Here is a 22830-nt window from a genome sequence, read left to right as displayed (position 1 = left end):
AACCCCCTCATTCGTGAACCTGTAATTGAGGAGTGCACAGCCTGAGGGGGCTGAATTAAAGTTACAGGCAAATGTGACACTGCTATTTCCTAAATTTGAGCCCAGGAGGGTGCAGCTGGCAGGGTGGTGGCCTTAGAAATGTGACGGTTTGGGGGCTGTTGATTTGTCTTAGCAGGGAACACAACAGGAAACGTCTGGAAGGTGCAGGGAGCAGATAGCTGTGCACCCCAGCAGCATCAGCTTCTCCAGTGTGACAAGGACGAGAGCAATTTGGAGAAATTAAACACCAATAAATAAGGTCTAGGGAGCTGGAAGCAAAGAGTGGGGTTGAGGACTAGCAACACCCAGCCGCCAGAACAATATTGTAAAATTAGAGAGTCTCACAATATCCTGAGCTGAAGGGACCCCCAAGGATCATCCAGTCCAACCCCAGGCTCTGCCCAGACCCCCTACAATCCCACCCTGGGCATCCCTGGAGTGCTGTCCAAAGGCTCCTGGAGCTCTGGCAGCCTCGGGGCTGTGCCCATTCCCTGGGAGCCTGGGCAGTGCCAGCACCCTCGTGAGTCCCCGCTCACCCCTGGCTCTGTGTGAGCTTTGCTGCTCTGTGACTCTGCTGAGGAATGATAAATATTGTCCAGTATACACAGAAATTCCAATTAACAGCTCTGGCTGCAGAGGAAGGGTCCTCTGGTCTCAGTGCTGTGCTCCAGCCCAGCTTGGCTCTGGAGATGTTGATAAAAAAGAGGAAGAGCAACTTTTTGCAAAGAGAGAGAGAGTGGAAGAACAAAGGGGAATGGCTTTAAACTGAGAGAGATTGAGATTAGATATTAGGAGGAAATTCTTCCCCAGGAGGGTGGGCAGGCCCTGGCTCAGGTTCCCAGAGCAGCTGGGGCTGCCCCTGCATCCCTGGCAGTGCCCAAGGCCAGGCTGGACACTGGGGCTGGGAGCACCTGGGACAGGGGGAGGTGTCCCTGCCGTGGCAGGGGGGGCACTGGATGGGCTTTGAGGTCCCTTCCAACCCAACCCAACCCTTTCCAGGATTCCATGATCTTGTCAGAGCAGCAGGAGAAGTCAGAGCATCCCTCTCCCACTTTCCAGCCCAAGGAAGGGCTGATGCAATGCAAATGAGAAGCAGGGAGCTGGCAGAGGGAAATCACTCCCCAGAAATGCAATCAGGCCGTGGGGCTGTGAGGAGAAGTCATGCGGACAGGAGGGCAGGAGGCTTCCAAAGGGCTGAGTCACGTAATTGCCTGTTGAGAAAACCCAGCCTCCATGTCCTTAATGATAACAAACGAGCTGGAAACCTTAATCAGCCTCCTGTTCAGAGCGTTAATGACAGAATCTGGGACAAGGAACGGGGTGGGGGATGATCCCCAAGGAGGGGAGTCTCACCAGCCCCTCTGAGGAGCTGCTGTCACTCCAACCACGGCAGCATTTGGGGACAAGGTGGCACCAGTGGGTGGGAAATGACCCCAGGGAGTGTCTGCTTCCTTCCCCACGGGGCAGCCCCTGTGCCCCAGCCACCCCTCCTGGTGCCCACAGAGCAGGTGGAAGGATCCAGCTGGGATTTTGGGGTTGATGCCTCAGATTTTAGCTTTCTTTTCCAGATTCTGTGCTGGTTTTGTATGTGGGTCTGGGCTTCATATTATGGGATGGGGAGCTCTCTGCACAGAGCAGGGACACAAAACAATTCCTGCTCCAGCTGGGCACCAAGGACAAATGATCCAAATCTCAGCCCAGGAGCACAAACAGCGTGGGCTGGAGAGAGAAAAACAAGCAGGGTGGGAGTGCCTGGGCTGGGGCTGGAACGGGACAATGAACTGCAAGGTGCAAATGGACCAAAACTCATAAAAATGTGAAATCTTGTGAGCAAGCTCTGTTTTGCTTCAATCTTGGAGCCATCTGGGCAGAGCCACGACTGTGGCTCCGGTACTGCCAGGGTGTGGCCTTTGAAGGCTCTGCAATGAATATCCCCTTTATTCCCCTTAACTCCATCTAGCCCCTGCTCCAGCTCCCTAAGGCAGCAGGGTGACCCAGCGAGGCCACACACAGGGCCAGTCCTGGCTGTGGCTGGCCGGGTGTTTGGAGGGACAGGTGCTGCAGGTGAGATGTCCTGAGCAGGGACAAGTCTCCTCCAGGCCCGGGAAGTGCTGGCCATGGATCCTGCAGCTCCTTCCCAGCCGGATCTCAACCATAGGGGCAGCGGGGACACCACAGCCCCAGGGGGTGAAGCTGCCACCACCTGAACTCTCCTGCCTGCAGCCGCTTTGTGAAGCACAGGAATTTTGAGATCCCAGCAGCTCCCAGGTCTGCGCTCCATGCAGCGGCTGCCGGCACCCCAGCCGCTCACCTTTTAACCCTTCAGCCTCTCTCCGCGCTCCTGTTCTCTCTCCCCACCATCCCTGCAGGGTTTGGCAGCTGCTTCAAAGGGCTGCTGGGAAGGTGGGAATGTGAGCCGGGCTGTGACACGTCTCAGCAGCGAGGGCTGGGGGGAAAACCCGGGTGGTTTTTAAACCAAACACGAGTTTCCTTTTTCCTGGTTTAGAGCTCTGTCGGGTGTTTGTGTGGCTGCCATTGCTGCAGGTTTCTGAACTCCATCCTCACTTTCAGTGTGGCAGGGGGGTGCAGAGGGGCACTCGGGGATCCCTTCCAGTGACCTTTGACCCCCTGTGCCTGCCAAAACCAAAAAACTTTTGTCTACCAAGCATTTTCCTGACCAAAACATTCCCTACTGGCTGGGCTCTGGAGAAAACACCTTCTCGACCCTACAGAGTGAGAAGAAGCCCCGTGTGTCTCTCATCCTGGATTTAAACTATTGTGGATCCCATAAAGCCATCCTGGGTTTATCTCTGCTTCTCCAGGGCATTTTTCACTGCCAGCCTCTGGCTGTCTTCTGCTGCAGTGGCTCCATGAGCTGTGACAAACCGGAGGAGGCACAGCAGAGGACATCACTGGGATCACAGAACCATGGAATGGTTTGTGTTGGAAGGGACCTTAAAATCTAAATTCAACCCCCTGCCATGGCAGGGACACCTCCCCCTGTCCCAGGTGCTCCCAGCCCCAGTGTCCAGCCTGGCCTTGGGCACTGCCAGGGATGCAGGGGCAGCCCCAGCTGCTCTGGCAATTCCAGCCCAGCCCCTGCCCACCCTGCCAGGGAACAATTCCTCATTGCCAAGATCCCATCCAGCCCTGCCCTCTGGCACTGGGAGCCATTCCCTGGCTCCTGGCCCTCCAAGCCCTCATTAAAAATCTCTCTCCACTTTTCTTGCAGCTCCTTCAGGCACTGGAAGGTCACAATTTGGTCACAATTTGGTCACAATTTGGAAGATGCTTCTCTTCCAGGCTCAACAATCCCAGCTCTCCCAGCCTTTCCTCCCAGCAGAGCTGCTCCATCCCTCTGTCCATCCTGGTGTCCTCCTCTGGACTCTCCAGTGGCTCCATGCCCATCCTGTGCTGGAAGCCCATTCCCCTGGGAAGCAGAGGCGTTGGCATGACTCTTTCCTCACCATGGGATGTGGCATGGCTTTGCCAGCAGCTTTCCTGAGCACAGAGAGGAAACAGTGGGATCTGAGCAGCCTCAGGACACTCCCAGAGCAGCTTTGTCCTTGCACCAGGTACTGGGGACTCCATGCACGGCTCAGCACAGCCCTAAGTTCAGCTGGTGGGTGGGAGCTGCTTAAAAACTTTAATTTTGGGGGCTGTATTTTCACAAGAAAAAGCAGCTCTGCAGCCAACACCAAACTCTCAGACCCTGCTGCTGCCAGGTGGGTCTGCAGCCAGAACTCCCTGCAGCTTCCCATAACCACAACATTTCAGCAGCCACTTTTAGACACTTGGCTGGGACTCCTGAAAAAAAAAAAAAAAAAAAAAAAAGAAACAACAACAATAAAACCCCCAAAAAACCCCAATCTGCTCTGGGTGTCTCAACACGAGCGTGGAAAGAAACCCGTGGGTGAGAGGTGTCGGTGGAAAGCAGGGGTTGATCTGCTGGCTCAGAGCTGCTGCAGAGCCCAGCGACATTCCCCGGCCGCTGCTGACCTCAGGTCCAGCTCAGGAAGGGTTTCCATGAAGGTGGCACTGGGAAGGCCCCTGATTTCAGGTGTCTGGAGCAACTGGTGGAGCAGTGGATGTGCTCAGGAGCAGCACTGGAGCTGCCCAGCTCAGGGCTGGTCATTGTTTTGTGTCTCAGGGCTTTGACGAAACGCTGCCCCAGTGATGCAAATCAATGAGGCACTTGGCTCTGCGAGGATTTTTCGGTCAAGCCAGCACACTCTGAAAATATTCTGCAGAAAGACCTCAGCAGTTTTTGGCTTGGCTTGGGAAAAATTGAGTCAGTCTGAATTTTTAATTTTTTTTTTCTGGTGGCTAAGGAAATGTTGGTGCCCTACACAGAGGGAGATCCTCTTTCCTTCAATTTAGCTTTTAACTGCAGGCATCAGATTGCCATTGAAACACAAGCATTGGATATATCAAGTCTGGGGCCAGTCAGGTTTCCCTGGGGCAGCACTGAAGCCACTTTTAGGAGCCCCCCAACCAGTTTTTTCTCCCAGGTGAACCCTCTGTCCTGTGCAGGTGTCTCCCTTGTGGAGCTGTGGGAAGCTCTGCTCCCAGGAGGATGAATCACAGCAGCAGAGCTGGGTTTGTTCGCTCTTAGACTCCTTCAAAGAGAAGATTCTGCGGTGTTGGGCATGGTGCCACCGGGCACAGTGTCTGGGCAGAGCAGGGAAGGAGGGTCTGGACTTGGCCTTTGGTGGGGATGTGGAATTTTCATGCTCACTGAAGAGCACCGTGGATTGAAGCCCCTTCTGTGGGGCAGAGAGGGAGAAAGGCCCTTCTAGGGAGGCATTTGGAGGTGGGAGGACATCAGTCACCTCCTGGAGGTCCCTTTTTCCCTTTGCAGATGAAGATGTATCCCAGGATAACTTCTGTCAGGAATGGTATGGGGTCAGCCAGGGCCAGGCAGCTGGGGCAGCTCTTGGTGGCCAATGGTGCAAGGAAGATCAGAAGGACATTTCCACCCCCAGAAGGTTTTTCCTGTGGAGGTGGAAGTTATTTCACTGCCTGTTCCTCTCACTCTGGCTCTGAAGCTTTTGGAGCAGCATGTTCTCCCAGTGGGAGACTTTTCCATGGATGGCAACAAGCTGGGAGCTTGGGAAGGTCTGAGGCAGAAGAGAGGATGGCAGTGGTGGGAGGCAGGAGAGGCTGTGGGAGGGATGCAAGTGCTGGAGATGAGACCCAAACTCCCCTCAGCCCCACAGCCGCAGGACTTCTTCCTAAATCCGGCAAAATTCACTGGCAAATGAGGGTTTGAACCACTCACATTTCATCCCCAGCAGGACTCCTTCCCTCCCCCTCTCATTACACCAGCATAACTGTAATTATCCCAGGTATAATTAACAGAAAGCACATTTCCAGTGCCAGCAAGCAGCCTGGGCGTGTGCTGAGCCCACCTGGCAGAGCCCTTATCTCTGCCTCACAGCAGAGGAACAGCACTGCTGGGGACCTCAGGGCCACCGCCAGCAGGACAGCTCAGGGACAGCCTGCTGGGGTGCTGAGGGTGGCAGCTGGCAGGCACAGCATCCCAAAAGTGGCCAGAAGAAGTGCAGGGGGCTCTGTGCCCAGTGAGGACATGGTGTGGGAAAGAACTCCTGACCTCTCAGGCTCTGCAGCCCAAATCTTTGTCAGCCAGGAGCCATCTCTGGTGCCTTGCATCAGCCCAGGGTGCCCAGGAGATGGGTGGAACCAGAGCAGAAGGGTGTGCAGGCAGATTGAGTTGGTCCAGTGCCCAGATGACACAGTTCCACCATTCACATTTCCACCCCAGCGAGAGGCTGGCCTTGCCCACACGGTTGGCATTTTGGGGACACTGCATGGGCCCCCACAGAACCATGGAAATGTTTGGGCTGCTGGAAAACACCTCTAAGATCATCCAGTCCCACCATTAACGCAGCACTGCCATGCTCACCACTAAACCACATCCTCAAATGCCACATTCACACATTTTTTGAACACTTTCCGGGCTCGTGGCTTCACCACCCGTGCCAATGCCTGATATCCAAATTTTTCCTGATGCCCAACTCAAACCTCCCTTGGCACAGCCTGAGTCTATTTACTCCCATGTTGCTCCCTGGGAGCAGAGCCTGATCTCCCCCCGGTTGTCCCCTCCTGGCAGGAGCTGTGCAGAGCCACAGGGTCCCCCCTGAGCCTCCTTTTCTCCAGGCTGAGCCCCTTCCCAGCTCCCTCAGCCTCCCCTCACAGGACTCCTCCTCCAGCCCCTTCCCCTCTCCAGGGAATTCAAGACACTGGAGCCACAGGAATGACCCAGCAGAGCCGCGTCCACTTCTCAGCCACGCGTGGGTCCACGCCCAGTGTCACAGCAGAGCCGAGGCCAGCAGAGCCGAGTTTATCCCAGCAGGGCTCGGCCAGGTCACACCAGCCAGGCTGCTGCTGGCCAAGGCCACCTCTGAGTGTCTGTACAAGGCTCGGCTCCAAACCCTCCTCAGCAGGGAAAACCTTTGCTCGCTGTTTATCTTGACTGTCCTGTCATCCCCGGCCCGGGGCACCCAGCACCAAACCCTTCAAGCCGCGTTTCCCCAGGTTTTTGGGGGTCGGGGTGAGGCCCTGCTGCCCCACAAGGGAGTGCACGCTGGAAGAGGCGGTGGAAACACCCATCAATCACCCCGGCAGCCCATCGAGCAGAAAATGGATGCAAGGCACGGCTGGATCCAGCTTTGCACGTGTTTTAATGACCGAGAACCCGGGCTTGAAGTGACTTCTTGCACCCTCATAACCCACAGAAGCTGCGGCTGCGGGGACCCGCCCGTGCCTCGGGCTCTGTGCCCCACGGCCGGCCGGAGCCCTTGGGAACAGCTGCCGGTTCTCTCTCCGTGCAAGTGAGGGCACGTCCCGAGCTCTCCCCAGCGCCGGCTCTTCCCTCCTGCTTCCCTGCGTGCCCCGCCAAGACGGAGAGAAAATATTCCACGAGCGCATCAAGCGCTCAGCCTCCCGCAAAAGCTCCGGGAGCGCAGCACGGCGGGGCAGGAGGGCACAAAGGCGCTGCCCACGGGCTGCCCCTTTAACATGGAGGAGCCGGGGCAGAACTACCGCTCCCAGCGGCCAGCGCCGCCCGCCCGGCCCTGCCCGGGCTCCGCGCCCAGCGCCGCACGCCGGGGGCTGTAGTTCCCCCGCAGACCCGGCTTTGTGGGCAGGGGACATGGAGAGGGGGAGGCACGAAGCGAGAAGCACCCCAAAACTGTGTTTGGCTGTTGGTGGAGAGGGAGGAGGCGCCGCTGTGCAGCCGGCGCTCGGTGCTCCCGGTGCGGTTCTGGGGCAGGAGGGGAATCACCGCTGCTGGGGGCTCGGGGGGGCCGGGCTGGGGGGGCTCGGGGTGTCCCGGCGTGTCCCGGCTCGGAGGGGCTCGGGGTGCACGAGTTGGAAGTGCCAAGGCTGGGGGACTCCGGGAGCACGGGCTGGGGGCCTCAGGATGCCCAGGCTGGAAGGGGGCTCGGACGGGGAGCACTCGGGGTGCCCAGGCTTGGGGGGCTCAGGGTGCACAGGCTGGGAGGCTTGGGGTGTCCAGGTTGCCCAGCCGGGGGGACTCAGGGTGTCCCGGCTCGGAGGGGCTCGGGGTGCACGAGCCGGGAATGCCAAGGCTGGGGGGACTCGGGGGCCGCGGGATGTCCAGGCAGCGGGGTGCAGAGCGTTCAGGATGCCCGGAGTGGAGGGGAAATCAGGGTGCCCAGGCTGGGGGCGCTCAGCCACATCCCTGCCAGCCCAGCGAGCGCTGGTGGCGGTGCCAGCGGCAGCGCGGGGCTGAAGGCGGGGCTGTGCCCGCACCCCGGCCGGGGCAGGGGCCACGCTGGGAGGGCGCTGCGGGCTGACTCCGGCCTGAGCAGCGTGGCAGGGTCGGGGCACAGCCCGGGCACGTCCCGGTCGGGTCGAGTCCGGTCCGGTCCATCCCGATCCGATCCGTCCCGTCCCGGCCCTTCCCGGTCCATCCCGCCCCGTCCCGGCGGCGCTGGAGCGGCCTCGCCTTCCCGTGGTGCAGCGCGGCCGCGGCCCCGCCGCGCCGCCATGTTGTCGGAGTGAGCGGCCGGGGAGAGGCAGCGGCGAGCGGCCGGGGGGGGCCCGGCATCCGTCTGCATCCGAGCGCTCCGCCCGTGAGTACCGGCCCGGGGCCGGCCCCGCCGCGCCGCGGACCCCCGCGGACCCGCCCGTGGGCGCATATTGGCGGGGGGCGCGGGAGGAGAGGCCCCAGGCCGCCCCGAAGGCGAGCGGCGGCGGGGGCGCTGCGCCGGCGCTCCCGCCCGGCTCCCTGTCGGGGCCGCGGCCTGGGCCCATTGTTAGCGGGGAGGGGGCGCGGGGGGACCCCCGGGCCCCGAGCGCGGCCCCGCGGGCGCTCCGGTAACGGGGACGGGGGTTATTGTTGGGGGGGCGCGGGCCCATCGCAGCCCTCAGCCGCCTTGCCCCGGGCCCGGCCCGCCGGGAGCTGCCCCTTGGTCTGTGGGGCTCCCCCTTCTCCTGGGGAGGGTCTCCCCTTTGTCCTGGACGGGTTTGATCCCGGGGGGGCTCCCCCTTATCCCGCGCCTTCAATCGCGGGGGCTCTGTCGCTCCGGCCGAGGCCCCGCTTTGTTGCCCCCGGGGCTCCGGGGGGTGGTTGGGTTCCGTCCCCCCGGTTTTGGGGGGGGGTTTCGGCGGCTCTGGGGGTCCCTGGAAGAGGAGAGGGTCGGGGCTGGCAGCGGGAGGGAGGGAGAGAAGCAGACAATCCTTTCAGATGTGCTGGGTGACCCTGGGGGTTTTGTGTTTGTGTGGGGTTTTTTTTCCCCCCTTGTTTTTATCTCGTGCTCGCATAACGACAGCCTCGGCCCTTGTGAGCTGCAAAGTTGGAATTTTAAGAGCCTCTCGGCCCAGCCTGAGAAATGCTCTGATTTTTTGTTGTTGTTATTGTTGTTGTTTGCTTTGGTCAATGTTTAATAACTTTGTTCGGAGCAGAGATTTTATTAGGCAGATCATGAGTAAGGAATTTCCTTTATTGAGAGGGGTGGAGGTGGGGGAAAGGGGGACCGTGGGTCCTTTTGGGTTTCAGTGCTGGTTTTGGGGATCCGATGGCTCAGGAATTCAGTGCTGCGGCTCCCCAGGTTTTCAGGAAAACACAGGGATAACGTTAAAAGTTCTGCTAGGCCACAGAGCTCTCAAACAATGGCTCTGCTTTCATTTCCAGTGGAACTTTCCAAAAAAAAAACCAAACCCACCCAACCCAAACTCCTCCGCTTTGGGGTTGAACTTCTTTGAAACGGGCGTTTTACACCGTGTTAATTTTGTAATAATCTGTGATTTTGGGGGTAATACGGAACCAGAGCCGGGAGGATCTGGCCGTGGAGCCGGGCTCTGTGTGGATTAAAGCTCCTTTATTCAGTGTTGTCACCGGCGGTACTTCAGACTCGCTGGGAGATTCCTCCGAAGTTTTTTTTTGTTTGTGGAACGTCCCATAATCTGCAGTGTTCCGCCTGCGGTGACAACACGGAGCAGCTCATTTCCACGCCGTGTTTCACCCGGGGAAGAGCCGAGCCGCCTGCCCCGAGCGCGGCGGAGCAGCGTGGAAGCCTTTGTTTGCAAACCCGGGGTTTCACCTGGGAAAAGTTGATCCTCTGTGTTCAGGAAGAGTTTGGGAATGCAAGAGGCTCCGGAGGCCCCGAGCAGCTGCGGCTTTGCAGTGCTTGTGTAGGTGACTGCCCGTATTCCCGGCGCTCCGGGAGCTTTGAATGACAGGATTCAGCTGTCCCGCTGCTGCCTCGATCGCGGCATTCCCATAAAAACACGGCTTGGAACTAAACTTGAACTACCCACAATGCTCCCTTCCCCTTTGCTCCCTTGCAAAATGTCGCCTTTGCCAAGTTTTCGGCTCGTGCTTGGAGCAGCCCAGAGAGGAAGCGCCTGGGAGCTGCCTCTCCTTAATCCATTGACTGAGATTTTCTGGACCCTCCTGATTTTTAAGATAACACGTTTATTAACTCAGAAATTAATTAGTGTCTGCAGCCTTTTGAAGGAGCAAAGACTGTGGCAGTGCGACTTTGTACCTTGTTTCTCACTGGAAATGGGCTTGTCACAATCTATAGATACAGGAAATTTTTTTTGGTGGGGATTCATAGTATCTTACTTTGTTTATTTTTTTTTTTTACAGTCTGCCCTGAGATAACTTGTAACTTCCTTTCAAGGGGCCCCGCTCAGATTTCGTTGCTGCAGTTTGTACACACCTCAGTTTGATGATAAATGAATTTCTTACCATTAGTTACTTAATTTTTTGTTCTTTTTGCATGGAGGAGCTTGAGTGCTTCATGTGATGCTACTGACGGATTTTGATATTGTTTGCTAAAGGGAAATTAAGAGGAAAATGCCATTAAACTGAATTGTAGTCTTAAAATCAGTCAAGATTTAGCCATATCGTGTTTTCAGTGTTTTTTCAAGTATGTGGGGAAGGTGGTGATTTCCAGACTCTTTGAAAGCTGGAGGAGTGAGTCCTGTTGGATGTCCCTGCTATTTAAGTTGTGAGTGTATAAAAAGCCCTGCAGAGTGGCCCTGGGGGCTGTGTGTGCGCAGCACCAAATTATGGTGGAGGTGCAATTAAAACAACCTGATCTCTGCAGTTTTCAGAGTCATTTTCCCCTCAGTATTAACCCCATGCTCGACTCGTGGGGCAAACCTGACAAAGTTTCATCAGAGATAGGACTCAGATTTTTTTATTTTGGTCTCTCCACCGTTAGTAAATTGTTCTTGGAAGTTGTTTGTAGTAGAGTGTTGTTCAGGGCTACTACGAGGAGCAGAGAGGGAACAGAGCCGCCTTTCAGGCCCTCGGAGGCGCTGGCAGGAGCAGGGCCAAGCTCTGAGCCACCAAGGTACAGCAGTGAAACGTCCTGGGGCTGCTCTGCCAGGAGCTTCCCAGGGCTCCGCCACCCCAGGGTCATCCTCAGAACTCTCTGGGGGGCTGCATTTAGGTACCTCGAGTCATAAAATGTTGATCTTTTAATGAAGATTAATTCAGACTATCCCATGCCTTTAAAAATGAATTTGGCTTGTTGTGTGAGCGTTACATAATGGGGAGAAAACACTTTGCTGTTCACACCTGTAGTGTCTTTATTGCTCTGATAGTCCTGCCTTAAAAAAACAAACAAACTTCTGTGGTTTTGTGCTGCTGGAATGTTATCAAAATATTTGGGGACTAGGAAGTTAATGAGTTGCTATCAGCTTAATCTGCAGGTTTTCCTCCTGCTTGCAGATCATTTGGAGACATGCAAAACATATGGGATATTTCATTTATTGGGGTATTTTACTGGGGTGGTCAGTGCTCTGGGCACTGAAAGTGTGTTGGAGTTGTCCAAATTTCCCCCGGTGCCATCGAGAGCAGGACCAGCAGTGCTGCTGAGATCTCAGGTTCAGATTTGCTGTTCTTTCTCCAGGGAATTCCATAAAGCATGTCCGTGGGTTTTACTGCCTCCTGAGCACAGCTCCTGAGTTAGCACGCTGTGTTTGGGCCCCATGAACTGTATGAGCAGAAATCCAGGATTTTAAGTTTGCATGGAAAAACAAAAACCACAACAAAAGCAAACCAAACTTTGCTTTGCTTTGCTGCTTTGCATGACTGAGGGAATACTTCGGGATACAGGGGACCTTGAGTGTTTATATGGATGGGGGACGAGGCTTCTTTTGCCTGGTGTAAATGGACACAGCAGGTTCTGGTGTCACTGCCTTCCATGGGTTTTTTGGGGGCTTTTTCCCGGCAGTTTTCCAGTCAGTGTGTTGTCCCTGGCAGAAATTGCCGTTGTGCTGCTGCTCCATGGACATTCTGTGCGTCCTGCTAAGGCCGTGCGGCACAGAAAGTGGGGTCTCTGTGCATTTTCAGCGCTGTTCTGGCTGCTGGGTTCACAGGGCGAGTGCGTGTTGGGGGAGTCACTTTGGCCACAGTCACAAGATGGGTGTGTTACTTACCGCTCCACGCTCAGCTGGGAGGATTTCATGTCTCTTTCCCCCGTGTCCCCCTGCAGGTGTTGGTGGAATGAGCGTAGCGTGCGTTTTGAAGAGAAAAGCAGTTCTGTGGCAGGACTCGTTCAGCCCCCACCTGAAGCAGCACGCTCAAGACACAGCCAACCCCACCATGCCTGTGGTACTGACATCTGGCACAGGCTCGCAGGCTCAGCCACAGCCGGCTGCAAACCAGGCCCTCGCAGCAGGGACACACTCCAGCCCCGTGCCCGGATCCATAGGAGTGGCGGGGCGCTCCCAGGACGACGCCATGGTGGATTATTTCTTCCAGAGGCAGCACGGGGAGCAGCTCGGGGGAGGAGGCAGCGGCGGAGGCGGCTACAACAACAGCAAACACCGCTGGCCCACCGGGGACAACATCCATGCGGAGCATCAGGTAGAAAACCACTCCCAGCTTGCCCAACTCGGCCCTGCAGCCTTCTCAGACATGCTTTCCATGGTGCTCTTCTAGAGCTGGAGCTGGTTCTGGTGGAGTGGCAACAGTGGTGCTGTTTGTTTTCTCTTCTCAGGGTGGCGGTGCCCTGGTAGCTCTGAGTTGAAAGGTTTCTGCTCTTGAGGGTGTTGAAATCCCAAATCCCAGTCCACTCCCTGTGACAGTCGAATGCGTGTTTACAAAATTCATCGCTCCCTTTATTGATTTTTTTTCTGATGTGTGAGCCAGCATAGCTGTGACTGCTGCTGCTGCTTTTCAAATCTGTTGCTGTAGTTAAATAATTCTTATGTAATGGTATTACAAAACTGCCAATGCCTGTAGGTTGTGCTTTTACCATTCCCAGTATTGGAAAACACAGGAGTGGAAGTTGCTGGTGGTACGTTTGACTGGGTTTCTTTGCTTTGGGGTTGGGTTTTTATGGTTATCGTGTACAGGGGAAGGTGGTGATGATGTGTGTAGCTGAACTGAGAAGAGCAGCCGTAAGAGTGTCACCAAGCAGTGGTTTTAGGAACTTCCTAGAGCCACTCGGTCTCTGGAGGGGTGGTGGGCCAGGCTGTGTGCTAGTGGTGTTTACTAGAAGTCTTTTCAGCAGTTGCATTGTCACTCGTGCTGCAGTTAAATGAGTGGCTGACTCACTCCACTCTGTCTGTGACCTGTAGCTCACTCATCAAAGACACACGAGTGCTTCCTCTCCGAGGCAGCAGAACCCAAGTGTAAGCACATTTTAAAGCAGAATGATCCCCGCAAATATTGCCAGGGCAGCAGACACAAAGCTTTTGCAACCTTTGTGAACATCTCCTGCCTCCAGTTTCTGGAATCAAAGCAGCCAAGCCCTGGCTCCTCTGCTGTGCCTCCCCAGGGAATGTGTTGCCAACCAGAGCATTTAAAAGCAAACATTGCAGGGAATTTTGCAGCCTCACCGAAGGCAGTGTGTACATCAACAAAGAAATAAACCCAAGTGCCCTGTTAATTTGTTCTGGAAGAAAAATCACATAAAATACTGCAATATGAGCTAAGGAGCCAGAACAATATTGTTGTTATTCCCTTATAGAGAAATGTAGTATTTAGGTATCAGTTCAGAGGAAATAACTGCATTGAAACAGATGTAATTTTTCTGTTTATTATCCAAGTTTTCAGTCACTAACTGTAAAACTTGCTTCAAGAGACATCAGTGCCAGAGATCTTAAAACATTTTAAGTTCTGAAAGAAGCCATAAACAAGAATTTCTTCCTGCAAACTTGTAGATTTTTCAAATCAAAGCAGCCACGCAGTCTTGGATGGAGATGCCTGGGCAGGGCCTGCTATTGTTTGGGCATTTTGTGGCAAGATGACTTCATGAATTAAAATGATGTCATAAAGTCTCAATCCTTTTTTCCTCCAGCTCGCGCTTTCATCCTCCTTTTGCTGCAAATCCCTGAAAGCAAAGAAAGCAAAAGTGACTGGAGATAAGGAGGGTGGGGACAGGGCACTCCAAGCTCTCAGTCATTAAAAACTCTGCTGGTATTTGAACTTTTATTTATCTAATAATGGAAAGATTTAAACTTTCACTCAAACAAGAGAATCCTGCCTGTTCCAGAGACTTGTCCTGTTGTCAGCAGAAGTGTTGCTCAGCTTGATTTTCTTCAGTAACTTGTGGAATGAAGTGATCCTAATAAATAAACCACTTAATGAAAGGAAAGCTCATTAACTTATGCTAGTTTAAATGAACTTTTCAAATCCAGTTCCTGTGGTGAGAGTGGACAGTGGTGAGAAGGTTGTGTGACTGATCGCACCTGCAGGATGGAGCTCACGGATGATTCTGTGGGATGCTCTCCGTTTCCCCTGTGAGTCCTGTGACCGAGGCTCAGGAAATACCCACCAGGCCAGAACTAACGTCGGCGTTTTTATCTGTTCTGCTTCCTGCTGGCTTTTACACTCTGATAAATGGGGTACAGCTCTAGTTGCAATGTTTTTGCATTCAGTGCTCATCTCCAATCTTTGTGTCTAATTTCTTGCAGGTTAGCTCTGAGGCGGGGCACTAACCCTGTTCTCCTCAGTCTTGTTTGATGCTGGGTGTTCCAGTGATTGATGGGCGCTTTTATCAGAGTTTGGTGCTCCATCCCTCTTTTTCTGTGGTTCTCTGCTTGCCTCAGGGTTTACTCCTGGGAAGCAGAATGCAGGATATGTGTAATCCTAGCACTGCCATTCTTCTTGACTTCTTGGCCACCTCCACATCTGCTGCTTAAATTATAAATTCCTTGGAGCAAGGACTAATCTTATGCATGCAAAATGATTTAATTCAGTTTGGGTTTAGCTGGGGTAGAATTTAATTTGGCCTGCAAGAGCAGAAGTGGAAGGAAGTGCTGGGACATGCAGGGAGGTAGGGAATCATTAGGGATGTCTCCTGACTCTCAGTTTCTTATGGATGCACTTTTATTACTGTACTTTTCATTTTAGACTTTCAGAGATGGTTCAGTGAGGGCCCAGCCTTGAAGACTGGTTAGGAAACTCAGTAGCTAAAAGATAATGGGAAGTCAGAAAAAAAAAATAATTATAGGCTAATATACGTTAATGTCTGCCTAAAGCTTGGGAGGTCGTGATTAAAGGTAGAGGGATTTGAATTGTTGAATCCCAGATTCTTTTTGTTGCGTGTGTAGACAGACGTGTGTCTGTTGGTGATAACACTGCAGTGGTTTTTACCAGTGATGACATTTCGTGGTGGTGTTAAACAGCCAGGAGTGCTGTGAGTCACAACTGAGCCGCAGTATCCTGATTTTCCATGGGTTTCATTGTGCTGTTCCTCCTGGTCACTTTTCCTCCTGGCAGCTCTGGGAATTGGGCTGAGAGTGGCTTTAGCAGGGATGGCTTAAGGAAAAGTTCCTCCCAAGGAAGGGAGGAGAGAATCTCCTTCCTGGTGGTGTCCTCTGCTTGTGAGCAGCAGGAAAATGCTGCGTCTGTTTGTGTTTCACTTAGAAACGTTCTTTTCCTGTTGCATTTTCCCTTTCTCCTCTGGAAGGTGTGTTGGGGGCCAGGTTTTTATATAGCATGAAACTATTAAAGATGCCTGTGTCATTTCACAAATATAGGTGTCAAAGCTTCACCATCCACACAAAAAAACTTGTGCTTACAAGGTCTTCTTTGTCCTGCAGACACTGAATTGATGCTGGGATCAGACTTTTGATTTCCTGACTTGGTCTCTCTGCTGTTTGCAGCTCCAAATCATTAATCACCAAACTTCCATGGAAGACACTTAACTGCAATTTTTTTCTCTTTTTATCCACAAAAAGCAGCAGGATGAGGCTGAGGTTCAGGGTCCCCAGTAATTTTAATATGGGGGTGAGCAGGTTTAGGCTGTCTGATGCCTGGTTGGTGTTGGGCAGAGCGTTACCCTGGCTGCAGGAGAGTGTTTGTGTGCTGTTTATCCTGCAAAACCACGGGCAGGGAGCAGGACATCACGTAGGGAGGGCACAGGATGGCTCCGGGTGAGGAATGGCCTGGGTTGGATCTGCCCTGGTTATGAAAGGTTGCACAGAGCTCCTCACAAACCCAAACAGCCTCTGCTGCTCCTGGGGGCAGTGAAAAAAACACTTGGGATATTCAGCTGGGACAAGTTATCAACACTGAGCAGGTTTTTAGGAAAATTGGCTGGGTTTTCTTGGCTGGGGTCTCCTGTGGCTGGTGCGTGTGTGTGCCTGAGATGGAGTGAAGGGAGAGTTCTGTGGTGGTGTCCCTCTGGAATCGCAGTCACTGGATCTGCTTAGACTGTCGGAATTGCACTCGGGTAGTGTGGGAGTTGCTTGGTAGAAGCAAATGATTTTAGGCATTTGCTTTCTCTCAGAGCATGTTTAATTAATAATTGGAGACAATAGAGCTCTGCAGGGATGGTCTTGTTGAATGTGGGGAATTTTTCACATAGAGTTGGTGAAGAATAGTCAGCACAACAGGGCTGGGACTGGGGTTTCTGCTCAGTTTTGCCTTTTGGCAGCGTGACCATGTGAGAGTTCTTCACTGGGAGCTGGATTCAAGCGGAGGCAGGAGGTGATTCTGGCAGCTGCCCTCGTGGGGCACAGCTTCTCCAGCCAGGCTCCTTCCTGCCCTGGGAGCAGCTGGATCTGAGCACATTTGACAATGCTGGGTGCTGCTGGCAGGCACCGTGGCCAGAGCTTGCCTGAAAGTTGTGGCAAGAGCCTCTAAAAAGGTCCTGGAAGCAAAGGTAGCCCTGGTGTTTGTTCTTTCAAAGGGGAATCCTGGCTAAGTGGTGCTTAACTCCTTAGGACAGAGATTTTGCACCATCCCTGGAAGTGTCCAAGGCCAGGTTGGAGCAGCCTGGGACAGTGGAAGGTGTCCCTGCCCGTGGCAGGGGTGGAGTGAGCTGAGATTTGGGGTCTCTTTCCACCCAAGCCATTCCATGATTTCTGATGTGCCTGTGAATACGTGCTCCGAATAATTGGATGTATTGTCTGCGCTGGGGTTGAAGGCATGGAGTGAGTCCCTTGTCACACAAACCATGTGACAGCACCTGTGGCTCAGCTCTGGAAGGTGGTTTCTGACCTCTCTTTCATTAAACCTATTGAGTTTTCATGGGAACTTCCTTGTGTCCTAGTGAACTGCTGAGGGCTTTCCTTTCCCTGACACTGAAAGGGCTGTGCTAATTTGATACCCAGGTGATTTGAAACATAATTCCTTGCTGAAATGAAATGTCTGGTTTGACTGATCTGTTTCACAGAGATTTCTCCATAGTGGAGGGAAACTGGAACATTTAATTTGGTTTTCTGCTTTATGTTGCTCCCTGAAAATTTCTCCTGAGGTACAAGGAGCCTGAGTAGTTTGGCTTAGTTGGATATTTCAGGTTGGAAAATCCTTGTGATGTACAGGGGAGAGAAGACACTCTGAAACATTCAGAAAGATACTATGAGACTCTGCTTCTTCCAAATCCATGGATTTTACTGTTCCTGATGGGCAGCTGCAGATTGTCCAGGTGGGATTGCCCAAGAGACCTCGTGTTGGGATTTCTCTGTGGTTGTTGTTGTTCTACTCTTAATTCCTTGTCATGGTGTTCACTCAGGAGGACCAAAAACACTTTCACATTACTGAATTCACAAATTTCAGTGCTTCCAGAAGACTTCAGGCATTTCAGTGGATATCTTGTACAAGTGTGCTTTGTGAAGAGGTTTATTACAGAACTCGTCCTGCTTGTTTTCTCCTCTCCCCAACTTTGCTCTCCCCGTAGCAGCTCATTTGTGGTTTGCAGAGTTGCTGTGACCTCCTTGTGCTTCTGCAGAGCAGGTTGTGATCCTGGGAGCATTTTTGTAAATGGGTGAAGCTTTGCAGTGGATCTGAGCCCCACAGTCCCTGCCCAGCCACCTCAATCCATTCCCAGTCGCCTGTTCCTTGTGAACTGCCACAAATTCCAGCTGCTGATCAGAAATCTCCTGGATGAAGAGCTGTTGCAGAGCGCTGTCTCTGCCTGCCAGGCTCCGAGAACTCTCTCCTAGGTGTATCAGGGACGATTTCCAGGCTCTTTTCCCTGAGTGCTGATGTCAGGCTGAACAAACGCTCCTTTGTGCTGCTGCCATGTGATGCTGCTCCCTCCCGGCAAGGAGCTGCTCTCAGCTCTCCTGTTACTCCTGCCTTTGTTAGGGATAACTTCTGTTCCAGGGAAGTTGTTTTTGTTGGGAACATCTGGCTCTGGTTCTTGCCCTGTTCACACTTTTGTTCTGACTGTTGCTAAACCCTCAGTGAGTCCCTGTCAGGGTGGCATGAGGCCACTCTCATCTGTTCTGACCGAGGTGCCTTGACACTGCAATTAAACACTGCTGCATCCCTTCTCCACACCTTTTTCCCTCTGAATTTAAACTTTGGGAGGTCAGAGTAGGGCTGGCAGTAAAAGGAAAAGCCCCCCAAGGTTGGATCTTGGCGTGGCCCCAAGCTCTTGCACAGACCCAGGTTCCAGGCACACACCTGGGGTGCAGAAGATGGTTTTCCCAAGGGATTGCCAGCTCCAGCAGGACACAATTAAAGTTGTTTCTTCCCTAATCCAGTAGTTTTGAATCCTGCACCCCAATATGTGCCTGAGACATGGCAGGGTAACCTAAATTCCACATTAATGAAGCGCTTCCCTGGGTGGATAAAATGGGAGGAAAAACATAATTAGCTAAGGAAGGAGAGCCCCTCTGCAAGGCTGGCTTTGCTGCAGTTATTTCTGTCCCCTGAATCATTAATCAGCCTGGCCCCATGCCAGGGAAGGCATTAGCCAATCTGCAATTTCAATGGCTTTTTGCTTCCAGTGCTAATGGTAGTAGCAATTCTAACCATGAATCCTTTACTACAAAAATAGTAGTTAAACCACCTAATCCTGTCTAATACTTGTGACTTCACATTCTTTCTTTACCCACTATTGTTATGGGAGAAGGCTAAAAATAGGGCAGTAATCAGTTGATGGAACAAGGTTTTTTAACCCTGGCTCTGGTTGTCAGTGCAAACCTGTTGTGGAGTGTGTGATGCTTTCCTTGCTGTCAGCTGGGGAATGCATTTCCCCTCTGCTGGATGCTATAAATTGTCTGACTGCACTCAGATCTGGCATTTTTTTGAAATAACCTCCTGTGTGAGCTGTTCAAATTCAAGCAGCCTCCCCCAGCTGAAGGAGGATTTGTTTCCATCTGAAATGTGTAAACCTTTAGTTCATTTAGAGTTTTAACAATTGTGAGTATATAAATCAAAGTATTCAGCTGTAGTTTTTGGTTTTCTCCTCTCCATTCTAAGGATGTTTCTTGGTTTTGATGATTTTTGTTCTTCGTGTCTCAATTCTAGTGTTCTTGCTGTAATGTTGACTCTTTTGAGGGATGTTTTACTAGAGAAGTGTTTGGTTGGAGTTTTTCTGTTGTTTTTTTTTAATTGCAAATTGAGCAAGACTTAAAATATAGAGGCCAAATGGATGGAAATGTTGCATTCCTACTTGCAGAGTGCACAGGAGTTAAAAATAAATATCCCAGGAATAATCACACTCTGGAGGTGCTCTAGGTAAGCACCCAGCATGTACACATAGGGAGAACTTGGGATTTCATCTTGTTTTCTCACAAACCAAACAAGTGCTGTTGGGTTTTCCAGGCTGGAAAGAGATTGGAGCAGCCTGGGAGGAGTGCCTGCCCGTGGCAGGGGTGGGATGAGATGGGATTTAAGGTCCTTTCCAGCCCAAATCAGTCTGGAATTCTGGGATCTTACAGCTGAGGAATCAGGACATTTGCCTCTCCAGAGAAATATAACAATGATATAATTTCCCACATTTCTCTGCAGCAGTGGAGGAGCAAAACAAGAGAGATCCCCCAGCAGAGCTGAAATCCTGGGAGGCTCCTCAGGCCCTGCAGGAGCTCAGCCAGCAGCAGGAGAGTCCTTCCCACGATTTGTGGTCCCGGCACCCATCCCTTGCCATGCCTTTGTTTGCCAGGGTGGCAAAGAGGAGCTCAGCCCAGAACTCCTTGTGGAAGGATCTGTGGGATTCCCTGGAGTTGGTTTGCAGGGCTGAGGGCAGCACCGGGCCCTGTAATTTAGTGCAGATCAAAGGAATATTGAAATGATCCATTTGCATGTTCCAGCTTCAGGAGTTCCTGGCTTTGCAGGGCCCGTCCTGGGAGCAGATCCCTCCTGGCCAGGAGGGGAACTGGGCAGAGCAAATGCTCCAGTGAGAGGGAGGGAAGGGCTGGGACAAGGGAGTGGGGCCAGGTGAGGAGCAGGGGTGGGAGTGGGAGCCTGGAGAGCTGGGACTGACAGAGGTTTGCTTTGGTTCCCTTCTAAGAGAATTGGCTAAATAGAAACAGATCATTTAAACCCTCTTCAGTCACTGCTACCCCCAGTAAATACAGGTATTTGATTTATTTAATGTTGAACATTAAAATAAAGAATCACTAATCCGGCTTCACAGTGCACTTTTACAGACAGTTTAGATCATCACTCGAATATTTCTTAGCTCAAATATTTATTAGCAAATATTTTTTAGGTTCTTTTTATCCAAAGGAATTTCTAGTTAGTTTTCTGGGGTTTTTTTTTCCTCCTGTATGCCAGATTGTTTTGTTTAATTCCACTTGCCTTTTGTTTCCTGTGAAACATCTCTTGGATAAGGAGAAAGAAAAAGAATCCTTTGGGGTTGAGAGTGAAATTTAGCCTCGGATAGTTTGGCTGCCTGTCTGCCCAGGTGAATGTAAATTCTACATAAATGAGGATTCCTTAATATATAAAAAACTGGTGTACAATCCCCTGGGATACCTGAAATGTGATACAGCCCTGCACTTGGAATTTGTACGTAAAGGTCATTTTAGCAACCATATTTGCTTAATATAAGGTGCAGTATTAACACAGACTGTTGGCATTAATATTTACCTAAATTACAATTCACATGCTTTGCTCGTTGCTCTCAGGGCATGAAAAACCCCCCCTTGGATTATTCTGGAATAAAAAATACAGTCCTGGAAATCTGCAAGGTAAATTCCCTGTTGTTTTCATGCTAATTTGTTGGGTCTTCAGCTCAGTGCTCAGTAATCAGAAGGACAGTTTGGGGCCCTGGCTGCTGTTAATTGACCTGAGTGCAGAATCCCTTTTGACAAGCGCCGTTCCCCGGGGCCTGGCTTTGCTGGGATCCAATGAGCTGGAGTTTGCAGCACCAGCAATGCCCTGGCTCCTGCCAGGAGTTGGGCTCTGGGGCTGCTGCACGTTTGGGAATCCTGGCATTCTGAGGTTTCATGGAATCTCAGGTGGTTTGGTTCAGAAGGGACCTTGAAGCTCATCCCACCCCACCCCTGCCACGGCAGGGACACCCCTGACTGTCCCAGGTGCTCCCAGCCCCAGTGTCCAGCCTGGCCTTGGGCACTGCCAGGGATGCAGGGGCAGCCCCAGCTGCTCTGGCAATTCCAGCCCAGCCCCTGCCCACCCTGCCAGGGAACAATTCCTCATTGCCAAGATCCCATCCAGCCCTGCCCTCTGGCACTGGCAGCCATTCCCTGTGTGCTGGCCCTGCAGGCCTTGTCCCCAGTCCCTCTGCAGCTCTCCTGGAGCCCCTTCAGGCCCTGCCAGGGCTCTGAGCTCTCCCTGGAGCCTTCTCCTCTGCAGGGGAGCACCCCCAGCTCTCCCAGGCTGGCTCCAGAGGGGCTCCAGCCCTGGAAGATTTTTATGTCCCTTTTGCTGTGTTGCATTTTTTTACCCCAGAGGACACCAGGGCCTGTTTGGGGTGCAGTGTTGGAGGTGGAGCAGGCGGGGCTCGGTCCCAGTCCCTGTGTGTGGGTTGTTCCTCCACTCTCACTCTCCGGGGTTATCCACACCCGTGGATCTTTGGTGATGTCTGTGACGAGCATCTGAGTGTTTGCTCTTCTGCACAAGATAACTTGGAAAACTTAAATCCGTGACAGGGTGTGTTTAAGGGGATTGGAGACAGGGAAAAGTGTCTGCCTGGGTTAGTTGGGGGGTGGGTGAGCAGCGGGTCCCGGCACACAGAACATCCCCACCTGCTGGCATTTGCTTTGTGCCTGTCTGGTACAGCTCCAGCCATTCAGAAGTGTTCCAGACACGGACAAGGGCTGGTGTCGGGGTAGCTTTGGGACAAAGAAAACATTTGCTTCTGAGTTGTTGTCACTGAGTTTTGTGATGCTGAGTCTGTCTAATCTTATTTAAAAGGAAAGAAAGCGCAGTTGTCCTGTGTGAGGTGGCTGCCTGACATGAATGAGCTGCTCGAGGGGGTGGAAAATCCCCGTGAATGTTCGAATGTGTTCGGTTCAGAGCTGCCGAGAGGCTCCTCTGCAGTGTGCGAGGTGTGAAGTGGCCATTGACCACCGGAGAAATGCCTTTGGGCTGCTGCAGTACCGGAGAGCTGAAAGCATTCCATGCTTTTTGTCCTCCTGGAGTAGGATTGGGTGTCTGCTCTTGGAGTTGTGAAAGGCCCCTGGAGCACTAGTGCAAGGCCAAAGGGGTTGGGAGGATCAGTAGGGTGAAATGCAGGGTCCTGCCTGTGGGTCACCACAACCCCCAGCAGCTCCGGGCTGGGGCAGAGCCTGGAAAGCTGGGAAAGGCCCTGGGGGTGCTGGTGACAGTCTGAACATGGACCCAGTTGTGCCCAGGTGTGCTACAGGCCGCTGCCACCTGGGCTGTATCAGCAGCAGTGTGACCAGCAGGAGCAGGGCAGTGACTGTCCCTGTGCTGCCACTGCTGGGGCACCTTGTGGCGGGAGAGACACTGAGGGGGTGGAGAGTGTCCAGGGAAGGGAATGGAGCTGGGAAGGGGCTGGAGCCCCAGGAGGGGCTGAGGGAGCTGGGAAGGGGCTCAGCCTGGAGAAAAGGAGGCTCAGGGGAGACCTTGTGGCTCTGCACAGCTCCTGCCAGGAGGGGACAGCCGGGGGGGTC

The 22830-nt window shown here is 52.9% G+C and overlaps 1 protein-coding gene across 6 annotated transcripts in view; it reads left to right on the top strand.

The window, feature by feature from the left end:
• Positions 1–8020: 8020 nt before the first annotated feature.
• The window catches only part of PUM1 (pumilio RNA binding family member 1), an 84399-nt gene continuing 69589 nt past the window's right edge, over positions 8021–22830 (top strand). For all 6 annotated transcript variants that reach the window (XM_038160640.1, XM_038160637.1, XM_038160634.1 and 3 more), the window contains exons 1-2: positions 8021–8159; positions 12039–12412. In XM_038160640.1, the coding sequence (XP_038016568.1) occupies positions 12050–12412 (363 nt within the window). In that variant the 5' untranslated portion in view covers positions 8021–8159; positions 12039–12049. The remainder of the gene's footprint in view (positions 8160–12038; positions 12413–22830) is intronic.

Source organism: Motacilla alba, chromosome 23 (assembly GCF_015832195.1).
Source record: "Motacilla alba alba isolate MOTALB_02 chromosome 23, Motacilla_alba_V1.0_pri, whole genome shotgun sequence".
Lineage (NCBI taxonomy): Eukaryota > Metazoa > Chordata > Aves > Passeriformes > Motacillidae > Motacilla > Motacilla alba.
This window is presented reverse-complemented; position numbering and strand designations above follow the sequence as displayed.